This window comes from Protomyctophum parallelum (genome assembly GCF_964188405.1).
Source record: "Protomyctophum parallelum genome assembly, chromosome: 14".
NCBI classification, from domain to species: Eukaryota; Metazoa; Chordata; class Actinopteri; order Myctophiformes; family Myctophidae; genus Protomyctophum; species Protomyctophum parallelum.
The window spans coordinates 16,235,318-16,253,195 of NC_139709.1; the positions used below are offsets into that span (position 1 = coordinate 16,235,318).

Genomic DNA, 17,878 nt, shown 5'->3' on the forward strand with positions numbered 1-17,878 from the left:
TGTTGTTAAAATGTTGAGTTGAAGCCTCGTGTTCAGGGCAGGGATTTCAGGGAGGCCGAAGGCCATGGCTGTCGTTGCCCCTCAGTTTGGCCTTATGCCCCTCAAAATATGGCATGCCCGAGGCCATAGTGACCTTAATGCCCCAGCTGACTGTACCACTTTCCTCCATCTTTAAACCAATCCAGTGATTTTGATTGGTGCAGGGCTACTTATGGATCATATTGTAAATACCATAATTTATGTATTTCACTGCAAATAGTCTACACATATTAATCCTTAACCCTTAAATTATATTAATTATTTAAATGGATTATTTCAATCTTGTTTTATTTAATGGTCATCCTCCCCTGGCATTAACCTTTGTGCCCTCAAAAATGGACTCCAAAGGCCACGGTGCCTTTCCCCTAAATTATGAAATTCCATGTTCATATTTTTTTAAATTGCTAAAATAGCAGATGTACAAGCACATAGACCGGCCAGTATTTTATTTTGTCGCTATTTTTGAAAATGTTTATTAATGCCCAAAATAGGGACGATGGTGGTTTAAAGGCCTGTACAACACTAGTATATTTTATGAGAGTTAAACAAGAGTTGAAATGGCATGATGGAAATGTTTGTGTATCCCGGTGTTTGGGACAGGCGGCTCCTGGGAGACCCAGTCTGCCGCTCTAATCTTAGCTTAGTGTTACCCGTGTCAGGAAACGCATCATTTCCTGGGGAAACAAAGTTGTTATTATACCATTCAGGCCCACAGGTGTTCCAGCAGAGCTGGCCGAGCATGTCATGCGAGTGGAGCTGTGGAGGGGGAGGGAGGGGGAGAATCGGTCGAGCTCTCGCTGATGCCAATCTCTCACCGCTGATACACACAGCCCACTCTTTGTAATGCCAATACTATGTTCAAAAGACTGCAGGGTGCCCTAACATTGATACTGTTCCCAATTGGCAAGCAGGCGGTGGTGTGCAAAAGACTAATGTGCCAGACACACAATGAAGCTTTGTTTGTCTTTTTTTATGATATTGAATCTCGACCTCATTTTGCCGGCGCAGCTGTGGGGATCAGAGAGCCCCGTGCCAATGTGGAGACGGACTTTAATGTGTTCCATATGTTCCCCCGATGACCATCAGGCTTCTGAATCCAACCACAGTGTTTGGGGAGTTACACGTGATTAGGAATAGCATGTGGTTATTATAAATTTAGATCAAAGTGCTTATTCAAAACAACTTTTGACAAGTTTTTCTTGTACACTAACATATGCAAGCAACACTTCTGTTTAGATCAAAATGATACCACAATCTAAACATGCTTTATGCGTTCCAGATTACTCTCGGGAGAGGGATCTACTTGGATTACTTGGGTGGGGTAGCCAGCACAGAGCACACCACACCACGCACACACACACACACACACACACACACACACACACACACACACACACACACACACACACACACACACACACACACACACACACACACACACACACACAGCACTTGTAGGCTAGCTGTGTTTGTAGTTCAGCACATCCCATAGTTAAACTACACCTCCCACCATGCAGTTCGCGTCACTCGCGCAGACTCCGTTTGGTTTATTTGGTATCTACAGACAGCCGGAAGCGTCGTTTTTCTGTGAATTGACCGAACGATCGGGATAGTAGTTGGTAAAGTTTATTTTTCTTCCATATTTTGAGAATTGGTCATTCACACGTTGATTGCGAACCACATTCGAACACTTGTGTCTGTCTGTCGGTTTCATTTCGGGGTTTGGCCGTCCAAAAAACACAGCATGTACTCAAGGAGGGATGAATAGGCTTGCTAATCAAATAGCTTTAGCTGCTTTAGCAGATAACGTTAGCATATGGGCCCTTCATGCAGGAGAATAGCTGAGTTGTGTTGCTTTGAATGTATTGATGATGGCGATGGTTATATGATGATGATTGTGGGTGCCAGGTACGTATGGACAGGTCCTCATTCGCCACCCACACAGCTAGTGAAGTAGGCTGTTCACAATGATAATACTGTAGGACCTAGCCATAGAATGCCTGATATTACATGCAGTGTTATTACACTGTACACAACACATCAAACCATGGCGGGTCGCACTCATAATTAAAAGTCCATCTTTTTGTATTATTTAATGTTTTTTGTATTTCATGCTTCAAATTGACAAGATGACAAACGTTTTAGGCTACCATGAAGGCTTAATAGATGGATCATTTATAGCCTAGATTCAAGACTATCTTAGATGTATTATTTATCTAGTCTTATTTGACTTTCCTATCATAGATATGCACATGTTAAAATCGATAAAATATATCTACTATAGTCTTACTCTTGATCCAAGGCTATTATGATTTGTTGAATGGATCAGAGAGTTTGTTATTCTACATTGTACATAGACATAGATTAGATCACTCCCGGACGCATGCCCTCCGCGAGCAGGGGATGGGTAATACATTAAATCTATGTAATAACACGCATTCTGGCCAATTTCTGGGGCTATACATACGTTGGTCAGTCTGACCATTCACATCGAAGGACAGACACAGCTCATAAAGATCAGATATTATGTACTCGTTGGAGAAGCTGTAGGCTACATCAGTTATCATACATGTCTGTGATAGCCTATATAGTATTATATAGTAGCCTATATAATATGTAACAGCATGCTAGGTCTTGCACAAGTACAGGGTGTTACACTCCTTCCTTATTAGGCCTGAACTCTGTTTGGGGTTTAAATCTAAAAATATAATTAAACATTTGATTGATCCTGACAGACATGATGTTTTCAGAGTCATCTGGAATGCCTGTGTTCATAATGTATATATTTATTATTTAATTAATGTCCTTTCTCATCAGGTATGAATGTATGTACTACCAAGAGCACATTTTATACAGCTTTAACACTCATGGAATGACATGTATATGCAGTCGTGTGTGTGTGTGTGTGTGTGTGTGTGTGTGTGTGTGTGTGTGTGTGTGTGTGTGTGTGTGTGTGTGTGTGTGTGTGTGTGTGTGTGTGTGTGTGTGTGTGTGTGTGTGTGTGTGTGTGTGTGTGTGTGTGTGTGTGTGTGTGTGTGTGTGTGTGTGTGTGTGTGTGTGTGTGTGTGTGTGTGTGTGTGTTATTAAAATTATGGTCCACAAGAAGCAATCTCTTCTTTTCTTTAACAGAGCTCCCTCTGCTGGGTAGACCTTACCACTGAAACTTACCAACAGTACCCAACAGTATACAATGTTATACAACTATGTATAATGTAGTGTAACATTGTAATAATCACACACAAAAAGAGTTGCATAGTATGTAATACGTGAATGAATGTTTTGTTTCGGTCGTTATTTACAAAATAACCCCAAATTGTGCTCTTTATTACAGTTTGTGCTTTGTTAATATGATTAATTAATTGTCATCTTACGGTATCACGTTTGACCAAGTAAACGGAGAACACCAGTTCCCATGGTTTTTAACCAGATAAAACAGAGACTACTAGTAAAGGAATCTGATAACTCACTGGGCCATAAAACACAAAGGTGTGTGTGTTCTATTCATATTACTATGTAATATATGCATCTCTGTCCCGACTTACTTTACTTAATAAAGGGCCAATGTTGGAATTGCCTTGCATCGCTCACTGTTCCTCAACCTTGGGACCAGGGACCACAATGGGTCCAAATGAGGACACTTGAGGCTAGGGATGTTAATAGTCAATCGATTAATCGGCGTTAAGGAATTAGTCGATTTAACTTAACAAAGGCCGAGGAACACACATACAAAGATGACATTGCCTGGCCCGGTATCGTCAATGTTCAAATACATATTTGATTAAGGAATATAATATGCCCTTTTTTATTATTTCTGTATATCAGCAAAATGTAGATTTTTATGTTAGACATTGTGTTTTTTTTTTTTCTTTTGCTGCTTTCTTTCGTTTTAGGGATTTTAGCTGTTTTTGACAGGGGGGCGGGGGCATTCGAACATGGGGCTAAATATGTATTTTTTTACAACATTTTATAGCGATTTATTTTTTAATTATTTACTATAGTCCTAATAAACCCCTGGAAATTTCATCTGGCCACAAAACATCACGAGATCTACTGAATGCGTCAAACTGACATTGAGCCTATGACACAGTGTGGCTTCCCCCCAGTAGGCTACCTTCACATTCAGTAGATCCTGTGATTTATTTGTGGCCAGATGTAATTTCCTGGGGTTTATTAGGGATATAGTAAATAATAAAAAAATAAATCTCCATAATATTTTGTAAAAAAATACATATTTAGCACCATGCTCGAATGCCCCCGCCCCCCTGTACAAAACAGCTAAAATCCCTAAAACGAAAGAAAGCAGCAAATGGAAAAAAAATAACACTCATCTTTTACTTTCTCTAATAACAACCTACAACATGAACCTTGATTGAAAAAAACTAAAGTTGTCCTTTAAGATAATCAGATTCTTTTACAAAAACGCTGCTTATTAACTAACCGGTTAATCGATCGATATAAGCTTATCAAAGCTTATCAATTAACTATTAATGCATTCATCAATACTTGAGGCTTTTACTATGAATATCGGTGTCCAAGATAACAGATTTGATCAAATCGGGGGTAATTCATAGTCTTGCTGTCGGCCTGGCAGAAACCTCTTCTCTATATTCTAGCTGCTTGTGTTTTCGTAAATTAACGTCCTACCTGATTATACTAAAGCGGCACACAAAATTATCAAAAGTGCTTTACGCTGCGTTTCCAGCTTGTAAATGTGGATCTCTTGCTATTTTTGAATTTGAATCCTGAAAAGTTCTCTCTTTAAACATATGAGGTTTCCAGCCGACGGAGACGATAATGTGGTGGACCTTGAAATAAACAAGAAATGATCACATAGTGATATTTGTCAGGTGAAAGAAGTGCTGGTTTCTTTATTTAGTAAGAAACGCTCGTCTCAACTGGCCGGTCTCAATCATAACATTACGTTACATACAATTGCGTGTCTCTAAAGATTTCTGTTACCTGCTTCCTGTTACCGGTTTCCTGGTCATGTGACCTGAGTAATCAATACATGACAGCAGCGTGTGTGGCAGCCAATCAGGACTAAGTCGTCATTAAATTTGACTACCGTAATTCATATGTCAGGTTTCACCTGACAAAAAGGTTGAGAAAGAATCACTGCCTTTTGTATGCATGGTTCTCTTACTAACGACCAATCTGTCTCTTTGCTGCCCTCTGCAGGTGTGATGGAGAGGCTGGCTCGTCCCCGGCAGTGACAGAGGACTGACAAGGGCACGGAGCAGCCATGACGGAGTGCTTCCTGCCCCCGAGCAGCAACAGCCCCGTGGAGCAGAGGCGGGAGCGCAGCGACCACCCGGGGGGGGTGGCCCGCACCCCGAGCTCCGAGGAGATCAGTCCCACCAAGTTCCCCGGGCTGTATCGCACCGGCGAGCCCTCGCCTCCCCACGATGGCCACCACCATGACCCGCCCGACGCGTACGTCTCGGACGATGACAAGGAGCATGGCAAGAAGAAGAACAAGTTCAAGAAGAAGGAGAAAAGGAGTAAGAGATGTGCCTGTAAAAGGAGTAGTTCACCCAAAAAACTACATCTTTTCTATTTTATTACACACCCCATGAAGCCTTTTTTTTATTTCATCAAATAATAGGCTTTGTGCGAGCGGTGACCACCACGGCATGACGTCATATTGTAGTTTTTGGTGGTCACCTTATCACCTAAAACCGGAGTATGAATAGGCCTAAGGCTTCATGGGGTGTGTACTTGAAAGTACTGAAGTTCAGACATCAGAATCATGCAACCGACCTGGATCATGAAGATTGTTTTGTCCCAATTCAAAATTAAAAACAAAAATCATAGAATATATGAACTGTGTTCCAAAAATAAAAATGTCTATGATATTTAGGTAAATTTGATACCATCTGTGTTTGAGAAAAAATATATAATTTTGCGGCCATTCTGCGAGGAGGGGCATTGGATTAACAAATCGCATGATTCGATCTTCCCACTGACTTCGTCAAAAACATTCCTGAGATCATTCCTTAGATTCTTTTACATGTGTTATGTGTTTTAGTATTTAATTAGTTTGATGTCATTTTAAATTCTTTATTCTACCTTGTCTTTTAGCAGGTCAGTCCCATTACGATTAATGTGAGACCTGGCCAAAAAGAAGCAGCGGCAAACCTAGTTACAATAAAACATAAAAACTCACATGGAAAAAAAATAGTGATTGATCATTGAGCTAAAAGTGAAAATGCAATCGGATGCAAGGGCAAAATACCAGAATTGAAATTATTAAACAGAGTCTGATACTATACATAGACTTTACAGAGCTTAACTAGGCCATGAAGATTAACTTCCATCTGCAGCCTTTTCCATCCAAGCTGAGGGTGTACATAAGTATTGCTCTTACTTGAACAGTAGTTTGGCCTATTGTCCTATATGTCTGTTTTTAAAGGGATTGTGACATTAAAAAAAAGGTTTTGGAATTGTTCTTGTTTTTTTTAGGTTTTCTAATCTCAATTGCACCCAAAAAACATGAACTTTTAACATTCAGTAGATTTTCTGTGATCTGGGGTTTTCTGGCTCAAACAGGTGCTCTGATTTGCTGGCAGTAAGTGCCCATATATGTCAATGGGATTTGCCAGCAGATGTCACTGTTTCACTGTGTTGCCTGTTTTCATTGTAGCTCAAAAGGCCCAAAAAAACCCAAAGAAAACTTCAGACCACAGAAAATCCACTGAATGTTCAAAGTTCAGGTTTTTTGGGTGTAATTGAGGTCATAAAACCTAAAAGAAAAAAGAAAAAGAAATGAAAATGAATGTCATAAAACCTTTAACACAGTTTTCCTAGTGCCTATATTTAGCTCCACTTGGGCATTGTGAGGGAACATAAGAGACAATCATTAGGCAGCAGCAGAGAAAAGGGGAATAGAAAAAAAGACCAACCTATGGGGTGATCATTAACAGTCACTGTTTGGCAGTTATTCACTCAGAGGAACTTCAGCAAAGGTCTGTTGCACGTGAATAAAAAGAGATCTGCCAGGTGCCGAGGGAGTTGTGCTAAATTGGTGCCTGACCTCTTTTCGTAGTCCTCATTCTCCCCCTCCTCTGTCTCTCATCTACACACTCTCATTTCCTCTTTCCCTCCTTTCACTGTTTCACTATGTGCTGTAGGTGGAGAATGTGAGATAGGGCCGTTCTTATCCATTCTAACCCCAGGTCTGCTCTCCCCATCTTTCTCTCCCGCCTATCTCATCTTCAGCGGAGGGCTACGCCGCCTTCCAGGAGGACAGCTCCGCGGACGAGGCAGAGAGCCCGTCCAAAATGAAGCGCTCGAAGGGCATCCACGTGTTCAAGAAGCCCAGCTTCTCCAAGAAGAAGGAGAAGGACTTCAAGGTGAAGGAGAAGGGCCCCAAGGAGGACAAGGCCAAGGACAAAAAGTCCAAGGACCTGACGGCCGCCGACGTGGTCAAGCAGTGGAAGGAGAAGAAGAAGAAGAAGAAGCCGGTGGCAGAGGCGGAGCCGGTGCCAGTGGAGGTGCCCACCTTCAGGCCCATCTTCGGTGCCCCGCTGGCCGAGGCGGTGAAGAGGACGTCCATGTACGATGGCATCCAGCTTCCCGCCATCTTCAGGGAGTGTGTGGACTACATTGAGAGCTACGGCATGAAGTGTGAAGGCATCTACCGCGTCTCAGGTAAAGTCACTGCAGGAAAGAGAGGGGGTTCTTCATACAGGCTTTTAAAGGCATAGAGAAGGTTTCTAGAACATTTGACTGTATATGTTCCTTACCTCCATGCAGGGCCACTTTTAGGGTAAATCGAACTGTGCCGTCGCACAGGGCCTCACGCATGCGAGGCCTCGCGCTAGGCAGCTTATTTTTATTTATTTTTAGAAACACTTTCCATCTCAGAGTCAGAGCTAAAATAGGCAGGGGCGGTTATCAGCGCTACGCACGGCAGCTAGAGGCCCCGAGAGTTCTCCCTGAAAATGTTTGCATCGCAGCCCGTTCCGTCGCAGTTTATTTTTCACCTATTTAAGCTGCGGTCGGTTTGGGACCCCTGTTGTCCCCCTCTGCGCTGTGCCGTGCTGGCTTGCGCTGCAGAATTAGAGCAGATCTACAAGCTCACAATGCGTTGCAGCGCGACGCGTTGTGAGCTTGTAGATCGGCCGCGCCACCGCGCAACGCATGCAGTCGAATTATACGCACAATGGAAACGAAACAAAAACAATGTAGGCTAGTTGAGTGCACAACCACAACGGCTCCGCTCACAAACAAAACGACTCGTCACTCGAGTGAAGTGAAAAGGTATGCTGTCATGTCATGTAGGACTGTGTGCTGTGTGGACAAAAAAAAGTTTTATTTAAAATAATTTGTTACGCATGGACCGTCGACCTCTCAGGCTCTCTCTCTCTCTCTCTCTCTCTCTCTCTCTTTCAGTCTCTCTGTCAGTCCAGACTGTCCAGTCAGTCAGTCAGTGTCATGATTTCACAATTTTCTAATTTAATTTTGATCGATCACAAACTGTCTGCAGGCAATCAAGCAAATGTGATACTTAATATTTATAACAAATAACAGCAACACAAGCAGCTGTTCATTTTACTTTTATAACCAGTAATTTGAGCTGCACTGCAGGGCAGACTGGTTGGGTGGTGGTTTTATATCAGTTATGATCAGGGCAACAGGTTTGTGTTCCATTGGTATTCGTTGTAGAGTAATACATAGACAAGTTAAATTGCTCATATAGATCATCAGACAGTGTCAGCCCCAGAGACCCCTTCTGTGACAGCTTGCTTGACATGACTCATGTCATGTTAACTATAACTTCCTTACAACAAATAAAATAATAATAATAAAATAATGTGGAGGAGTCAGACCACAATCTCTGCATTCACACTGTTAAGCTGCTAAATTGGGCAGTGCATGTCAATTTCTTACTCATTGGAGATGAGAACCTGGCATAATATTTGTAGGTAAGTGAAGGCAAAAGTAAGTATTAATTAATTCATTAATTAAAAAATGTTGCGTGCGCACACATTGTTCCCCCCGACATCTCGCACAGGGCCTCCCAGACGCCTCTGCCTCCATGTGACTCTCAATAATAATCATTGTATCATTAATTTGTTACTAATAGTGGCTCATGAGGTTGGCGAGTAGATTGTGTGTAGTAGGTCAAAAACGCATGTTTTTTGGCGTTGTATCAACTTGTACCAATTGAAAGGTTTGACCAAGGCCTTTCTTCCTTTTTCTTTCTGCAAGCGTAAAGGCAGCTTATTAAAAAAAAGAGTATTTTGCTGTGCATTAGGCAGTGAATGCGAATTTCTAAATAAGATAAGATAAGATTTAGCGCAAAGTCACTTTCGAATGGCTATCCCGATGTAGTGCAATATTATAGATACTGTATGAAAATAAACAAAAATCGAATCCTTAGATCAAACAGATTATAGAGTACCCTTACATTCTGACGTCATTCAACCTCCCCCCGTCCCCTCCCAGGGATGAAGTCCAAGGTGGACGAGCTGAAGGCGGCGTACGACCGCGAGGAGTGTCCGTGCCTGGAGGAGTACGACCCGCACACGGTGGCCAGCCTGCTGAAGCAGTTCCTGCGCGAGCTGCCCGAGAACCTGGTGAGCCGCGAGCTGGCGCAGCGTTTCGAGGACGCCTGTAGCCGGCCCACGGAGGCCGAGAAGGTGGCGGAGTTCCAGCGGCTGATGGCGGAGGTGGCGCCCGGCGTCCGGTTGCTGCTCGGCTGGCTCGTCACGCACATGGACCACGTGATCGCCCGCGAGACGGACACCAAGATGAACATCCAGAACATCTCCATCGTCCTCAACCCCACCGTGCAGGTCAGAGCAGGGTGGAGGGAGGGAGAGGGGCGAGAATGGAAGGACATTTGGAAAGAAGAAGTAACGATGTATCGTCGATCATAGATTCTGATGGTACGATTATACTGTTGTTGGATGTATAATATATGATATAACATTAATATCAGTAATTACCTCGAAAAGTGCCTTTTTTGGCTTTCAAAACACAAAAACTACAGTAGACAAATAATAAAGTTAAATCTTTAACCATCTCACAACCCTGGTGTCCTTATTTTGGGCATGTCATTATTGGCGAAGATTTCCAAAAACACAATTCTTTCATTTGTTTTAAAGTCTAAAATACATACTTAAGTGATTAAACGTCCATGTCAGTATTATACTTATTCTTTAAATCCACTTGGTGTTGCTAAACCTCTACGGTTAGATAACCATGACATTTTAATAGTCAAATCGTAAATTTGTGTAAATTAAAATGTCAAATGAAATGTAAACACCGACTTTCCACAGAATACAAGCGGTGATAAATGAGAGGAGAGACAAAGGGTATAAGAAGCATTTAATGCGAAACAAAGGGGCAACATGGGAAATCTCCCCTTATCGCATAGCAACATGCCAGTGAAGACGGTGGGTTTTTAATGGGTCACACAGTTCATTCTTTAAAGCGGCTAATGTATTCCCAAAGGAGAAATCCTCCATTTATTCTGAACTAACCACACTGCATTACATCTAGTTTCTAGTAGTGGTCATAATCAATCAATGTCGGTGTCGTGCACGGTATGTTATTCAGTGTATATTTACAGTAGAAACGTGATTTGTGTGAAAACACATTGAGTTGACAATTTCACAGTAGTAACCATATTACAGTCTAGACTCACTAGAGACAACAGGAACGTGCAAGAGAGACGTGCAATAGACTATTGTATGTTGCGTGCATATTTATTAGAAATGTGGTTATATTGACATGGTGTTTGTATATTTCTGTAGAATTCCCATGTATGAACTTAATAGTGTCTATTCTGTTGTCTTCTCCTTTACATTGATATGTCAATATCCACAATTTGCTGTGGGATTAATTCTACAATTGTGCCCTCATAGTAGAATAATTGATTGGTTTTAGTCGATCAAGGCTTTGTTACTAGATTTGTTGTTTGTTTTGTTTATGCTTTCTTAAAGCTAAATTAATTTATTTCTTGCAATATGACCATATCTCTTGGAAACTCTTGATATAACGCTTTAATTCTACCAGTCCACAGGCCAATCGGCTGTAGCCAACTAGCCATTGTGAATTAAATAATGTAATAAACATTAGAATGTTTACCGGTAGTTCTAAATCTCACCAACCTGACAAGGCGGTTCTATGCTTGACTGTATGGATCAAACACAGATCAACTGATCACTTATTCTAACTAATTCCACTGCTTTTTTATGGTTATTATTTAACTACGAATAACTATATATCGGCGGACAGCCCTAATGTGACTTGTGTTCTGTGTTCAGATCGGGAACCGTGTCCTCTACGTGTTCTTCACCCATGTGAAGGAGCTGTTTGGGGACGTGATTCTGAAGCCTGTGGTGCGGCCACTTCGTTGGTCCAACATGGCCACCATGCCGGCACTACCCGAGACCCAAGAGAACATCAAAGAGGAGATCCGTCGACAGGTGGGTTGATTTCACCGAGCAGCCAGTTGCCTGATTCTTGGGGAAGCCTGAGTATATAGGTAGTTGTGCGTGTCGTGTCGCATAGCCAATCTACAAGCTCTGAGCGTGGCACATTGTGAGTGACTGGAGTCCAGCTGTCGCTGTGGCAACAGATGCCACACCGCCCATGGTCGGGAAAAGACAGGTGTTGACTCGGAGAGAAAGTTCAGATAGGAAATCAAGAGCAGAAATTCTGGAATTTTCATTCAAGTTGTTACGTAAAATACAATGGCTATACAAAGACTATACCAGAGAAACCCATCTTATTTCCCCTCTTCGCAGTCTGTCTGTGGTGAATTGAAAATATTCCAACATGGACAGGTACAGGGGAAAAAACATCACTGCTGAGTCAGAATGGTTTCCAAGTCCTCAGTCAGCTTGAGAAGGAGTTCTCACTCTTTCACTCAACGCTTCACATGTGCTTGTAGAAACTCCAAATGGAACTAATTGATGTTCAGTGGAATCTCAAATGTAATTTTAGATTGGACTCATTCTGTCAATACCTTGGACTGCAAGATGACAGACTTTTCCTGAAAGATCATTTTGCGTGTTCAGGAGTCAGGACAACGTATCTCTGTGAACAGGCATCTCTAGAATGAACATTGCGAATGCTTCATTCACAACAACTGACACACAAACATCTAAATGACATTACGAAAATCACAACAACCCTGAGACCCAGTTAAACCCAAATTGTGTCTGGAAGAACTATTAAGTGCACAGTGACATTTAAGCAAAATGCACCTGGAAATATTGATATGTGATCTCTAGAAGTACAAATTGGTAGCTGGAAGAAGGCCTTTTTTTTTACCCTTTTGCAATATCTTTTGTTAGTTTTATGTTTGTGTCTGCTAATGTTAGAGGCTACCAAGACAATCATAGTTAATCATAGGGTTTTAATCTCATCATCAACGTTCTTGTAGCATAGACTGCCTGTAAGTTTACTAAGTTAATACTGATCATAAAACTAGTGCTTAGTAGCTCGGAAATCTTCATAATAAAGACTTTGCTGATACAGTACATAGCTGATTCACATGAGACCTGTTGACCTGCTGCCCGACCCACAAGAAGTTGTGTTTTGTCCCATCAGGCCCTTGACATAAAATTTGTTTGACACACCTGACATAAACAAAGCACTGGTCGTTAAATATTGCGTAGCCAGCCAGAACTCTCTCTTCAAGCTCACGTCTCTGTCCCGCTTCGTGAGCTTGACAGTTCTGGCGATGTGAGATTACCAGTCATGTAATGCTTTTGAGGGCGGTAATGATCGGAACGGGTCCCATTTATCTTGAAATGTGAATGTGTAATGATTGCTTGTGTCCAGGAGTTCCTGCTGAACTGCTTACACAGAGACCTCCAGGCAGGTGTGAAGGACCTGTCTAAAGAGGAGCGACTGTGGGAGGTTCAGCGCATTCTGACGGCTCTCAAACGCAAATTGAGGGAAGCCAAACGTCAGGCAAGTTGTCTCATGCAGAAAAATCATCAAAAGTGTCCGCAAAATCCTACCAGTTGTCTATACTCTATATACTGTAGGGTCAGAATAAATTAATAATGTCAGAATACTACACATTTAGCCTATTTATCCTAATAGTACTCCAAGTAGCACCAACGAACACCAAAAGCAGTCTGGAATTTCTTGAAAATGCTTGATTTTAGAAAAATCACATGCATCACATGCAAAATCTTTTTTCTTTTTTCAAGTCTGCACAATTTACACCTTTTGGGATCAAGCAGTACAACTTGAAGGAAAGATACCCCTTTTGTATATGGTTCTACCTGTATTACCAAAGAGCACCCATTTAGAGCCACTAACTGATCTCTGCAGCGCTTCCATTTGTCTATTTTTAAACCATTCAAATTATATCACCACCATCATTGTCTTAATTAAAAGAGACGTCGTCTGACCATTTGATGTGCTGCTGTTAGGACTGTGAGAGTAAGATCGCCCAGGAGATCGCCAGCCTGTCAAAGGAGGACGTCTCCAAAGAGGAGATGACTGAAAATGAAGAGGAGGTGATCAACATCCTTCTAGCACAGGTATATACACGCACACATCATCATCATCTGCTTCATTACTTGTCCTAGACATTGTCCTAGACCTAGACATGCAGGCAGATTTCCAAATGGATAAAACGGAAGAAAAGGAGTCTACTACTAGTCTAGAAGAGGGCCTGTCTCAGTCTGTGTGTCCACATTTTCTGTGAAAATTATTCAGGAATGTCCCTCGTACTGGTAGTATGTTGGAAATTCTTGAATATTTTTCACATGAAACTTAAATTTTATGCTGGTAGTAAAGGGTGGGGTAAATAATTTGGAAGTCACAGCATAACTACCACCTCACTCAGAGTTCATTCCCATGCAGAGTCATACCAAAGACTCTACAAATGGTACACAATGCCTTGGCACTCGGCATCAAGGGTTGGATTGGCAAGTCCCTGTGACATACTAGAGTCTTGTCCAGGGGGAGTACTTGTACATCATGTCTACATCAAGCTGCCCCACACTACAGAAACAGGAGATGGGCTCCTGTGGGCTAAAGGCTCGAGAACCGATGCTTCCCAGGCCACTTGCACAACGTTATAGCAATCACAGATCCACACTGAAGCCGCTCCGTTATCAGACCCTGTCTTGTTGTCAATGGCCTCTCCAGGAGAACGAGATCCTGACAGAGCAGGAGGAGCTGATCTCCTTGGAGCAGGTGTTGCGGAGACAGATCGCCACCGAGAAGGAGGAGATTGAGAGACTGAGAGCTGAGATCGCAGACATCCAGAGGTAACAGGTTATTTTTCAAAAAATCATGTACAGTGTGTGTATAATACGTATATATAAATATGCAACAGAAGTGCATGTGTCACTGCGAAATATGAAAAAGGAAGGCAGTCCGCACACTGTTCTTGAGCTCCCAGGTAACTTTATTGAAGAGACACAACGTTTTAACCCTTATGGGTCTTCGTCAGTTATGAGCTTACAACACAAGTAGGCGTGTTATATACAACGGCACAGGGGCAGGTCAACAAAGAACAAGCCATTTTGCAATAAAGAAGATTATAGACTGACACATCCACCGCATCTACAGGATAGAAATATAAAAATATAAACATTTGGACACACATCACTGTTTGAGGCAACCTCAACATGGAGACTGTGAAACCCCCAGTAGCGGGATAAGGTGCCGAGAAGTTAACCCTTTGACTCATCTACTGCAGTGATAGATTTATTTTGCCCCCATATTCTCCCCTTCCCAGGCTTTTTACGTTTATCTTACCTTTTCAGTGCTTTTTAAGGGGCGCTAGCCCCTTCTATAAACAGCTTTTGTCCCCACACGTCTCAAACGTCAGAATTCGCTAAATATAAATTAAACATCAAAACATTAAACGCCATTGACATAATGGTAAACGAGCAAATCAGCCAACCAATCACAGGCAACAGGCATTCTGATTGACCAGTATGAGATGATGCATGTATGATGTATGATAATAAGAGCTGATAATTCCGCTAAATATGACTTTGATGAATTAAACATCAAAACATTAAATGCTATTGACATTGAACGGAAAACTTACGTTATGGACTCTTTTTGGGGTAGGCATGCATCTCTTCAGAGAGGCTTCCGCAGCTGTTGGTCATGATATTGGACTGATGTGTGTGTGTGTGTGTGTGTGTGTGTGTGTGTGTGTGTGTGTGTGTGTGTGTGTGTGTGTGTGTGTGTGTGTGTGTGTGTGTGTGTGTGTGTGTGTGTGTGTGTGTGTGTGTGTGTGTGTGTGTGTGTGTGTGTGTGTGTGTGTTTTTGTTGTGCAGTCGCCAGCAGGGTCGCAGTGAGACAGAGGAGTACTCTTCAGACAGTGAGAGTGAGAGCGAGGATGAAGAGGAGCTGCAGATCATCCTGGAAGACCTGCAGAAACAGAACGAGGAACTGGAGGTGAGTCACGCTGCAGACAGACAGACAGATGGGTACCTCTTACTGAAGGTGAGACACGGTGCAGTCAGACAGACAGACCGCTTACCACTGCATACCATTTAGTATCGGCTGTTGTTTGATTGATTGATTGAAATATTTATTAACAGTTTGTAGAATTTACAGTACATTTTAAGCACAAACTCAATACAAAGACTGTCAACTGTGAGTGGACGACCCAATTAAGCATTACACTTGTTTACAACAGGGTCCACATTGTTCAATTCATCAAAACATTTAAAGACATTTCTATGTAGCTAAAGAACAGAACAGGAATTGTTCCTTGTGCCTTAAAGAGGTCTGAACCAGAATATTTCTTGCACTAAAGTTTTTTATACAGCATGTGCTGTGCATAGAGTATATACGTAAAATCTTAAAAGTGCAGAACTGTACAACTGTGTCTATACAGTAGGTGGGGAGAGAGAAACCTGTGATCCCCTGGAACCCCCCAAAGGACCTCGGGGTGACCCCTCTTAGACAACCACTGGAATACAGAACAACAGTATAGAGCTAGCCTGGGTTCCAGCCTGAATCACTGTGTTCCGTGATTCTGAATTGTCACTCGCTACTCTGGACGGAGGCTGCTTGGCTCGCATTTCATAACGTTAACTGTTATGTAGCCACGTTGTTGCTGTGATCAGCAACAACATGGCAGAGCGCCACTCTGTCCATGCTTCTCACTGTTGAAAGAAATAGCGCCATTCAAGACTTTATAGTAAAAACCTGCGGTAAAAAGTAAACGATTCAGTAGTTCCGTCAGATTCAGTAGTACAAAGAAGAATTACGGCTGTGTGGGGTGAGTTTAGTGAATGATAAGGGGACGTTGCAGGACAACAGCAGTAGCTGCGCAGTGCGCATTGATACGTCGAACTGGTGTTTTTCCTCAACCCGCACCACAGACCAATCAGAAGCCACAGTTCCATTTCAACCTTCATATGTCCCGCCTACCTATGGAGAATAGGAGACTTTCCAGATCCGTGGAACACAGCAAATCAGGCTGGAACCCAGGCTAATATAGAGCAGTGGTTCCCAAACTCTTTAGCCTGTGACCAAAAAGAGAAATGATACATTCCCCCGGGACCCAACATGGTGAAAATAGCGAATCTACAAGCTCACAATGCATCATTTGGGCCGCGTTGTGAGCTTGTAAATTAAGCGTAGGATACAAAAAATTAAGGGACCCCAAAAAAATTGTCTGTGACCCACAAATGGTTCCCGACGAAAACAGAGATTTAGAGATCTACTCTAAATCCCTGCGTTCCCCTTGCAGAACAAGAACACTCACCTGAACCAGGCCATCCACGAGGAACAGGAAGCCATCTTGGAGCTCCGTGTTCAGCTCCGCCTTCTGCAAAGCCACAAACTGCAGCAGGAACTAACTGTCCCGCCCCCGGCCGAACAGGCCCTGCCTACACAGCCTAGCCCGGAGGCCCGCAGCGAGGAGCAAACCAAACGCTCTGTTGCTGCCACCACCGTGGCGGCAACAGTCGCAGAGCCCGTCGCCTCAGCCAATGGCAAGGACCCCTCAAAACCTTCGCCAAACAAAGACAGGAGAGAGAGCAACATGTGAGAGGTGTCATGTCTTGTCAGCATCAGGCGGCTATGTATTGCTATGTATCTCTGTTGCTAGTCAGCTGTCCTGCTGAGTCACGCGTAGCCCGTTAAAGGTTTTTGCGCCATCAGCGAGTGCACGTGGCCGAGACATTTGAATACCAGAGTTGTTTCCGTCAAATAGCCAACAATGAAGAATCTTTAAATTCTACTCTTGGCACACTGTCCGTGTCAATACAAATTGAGGGCCTTGGTTTTCCCTTATCTCTGCCACATGAACACATAAGCGTGCGCGCACACACACACACACACACACACACACACACACTCTCTCTGATAAGCGTAGGGAGTAGTCGCTTTTAGAGGACAATTGGCCATTGTTTGACACGGGGTGGGACCATTCATTTAGATTGAACATCGGTGCCAAGATAGTGTGAAGGAACGGAGTTGTCAAGTGTTTGGTGACAAACATAAGGGGGTTGGTACACAAACTGAGAGGAAGGCACTTTACAACTAACAAACAAAAATATCTTCTTTTTTGTCATTGGAGCTCAGAAAGATTGTCATTTATTTTTCTTAGATAATTTACTTCGTCCTTTGCATAGTTTCTATTTGGACACATTAGGATTGCAACCACTGTGCCATAACTGACACTGCAGAACTGGACAAGTTGCCCGAGAGAACCACTAATGCAAAAGGCTCTTTGATTTATGAAGAATTTGTTACATTATGTTAAATAGTATTCTGGATGATATGGGAGACTATTCAAAGAAAGACGTTGATTTTAAATGATATGCTTTTTAGTCATATATATATATACAGTATATATATATATAAATAAATATATATAAATATA

General features: G+C 42.5%; 1 protein-coding gene across 2 annotated transcripts in view; it reads left to right on the plus strand.

Moving 5' to 3' along the window:
- The first annotated feature begins 1,606 nt into the window (after positions 1–1,606).
- Positions 1,607–17,878, plus strand: part of ralbp1 (ralA binding protein 1) — a 17,677-nt gene continuing 1,405 nt past the window's right edge. Inside the window, exons 1-10 of one of the 2 annotated variants that reach the window (XM_083782081.1) lie at positions 1,607–1,658; positions 5,218–5,540; positions 7,258–7,689; positions 9,490–9,839; positions 11,316–11,477; positions 12,841–12,972; positions 13,443–13,553; positions 14,167–14,288; positions 15,315–15,435; positions 16,742–17,878. The exon at positions 16,742–17,878 is cut by the window's right edge and continues 1,405 nt beyond it. In XM_083782081.1, coding sequence (XP_083638207.1) covers positions 5,282–5,540; positions 7,258–7,689; positions 9,490–9,839; positions 11,316–11,477; positions 12,841–12,972; positions 13,443–13,553; positions 14,167–14,288; positions 15,315–15,435; positions 16,742–17,041 — 1,989 coding nt within the window. In that variant the 5' untranslated portion in view covers positions 1,607–1,658; positions 5,218–5,281 and the 3' untranslated portion in view covers positions 17,042–17,878. Of the gene's footprint in view, positions 1,659–1,706; positions 1,948–5,217; positions 5,541–7,257; positions 7,690–9,489; positions 9,840–11,315; positions 11,478–12,840; positions 12,973–13,442; positions 13,554–14,166; positions 14,289–15,314; positions 15,436–16,741 lie in introns of those variants that run through there. The other variant, XM_083782082.1, reaches the window with a different exon arrangement.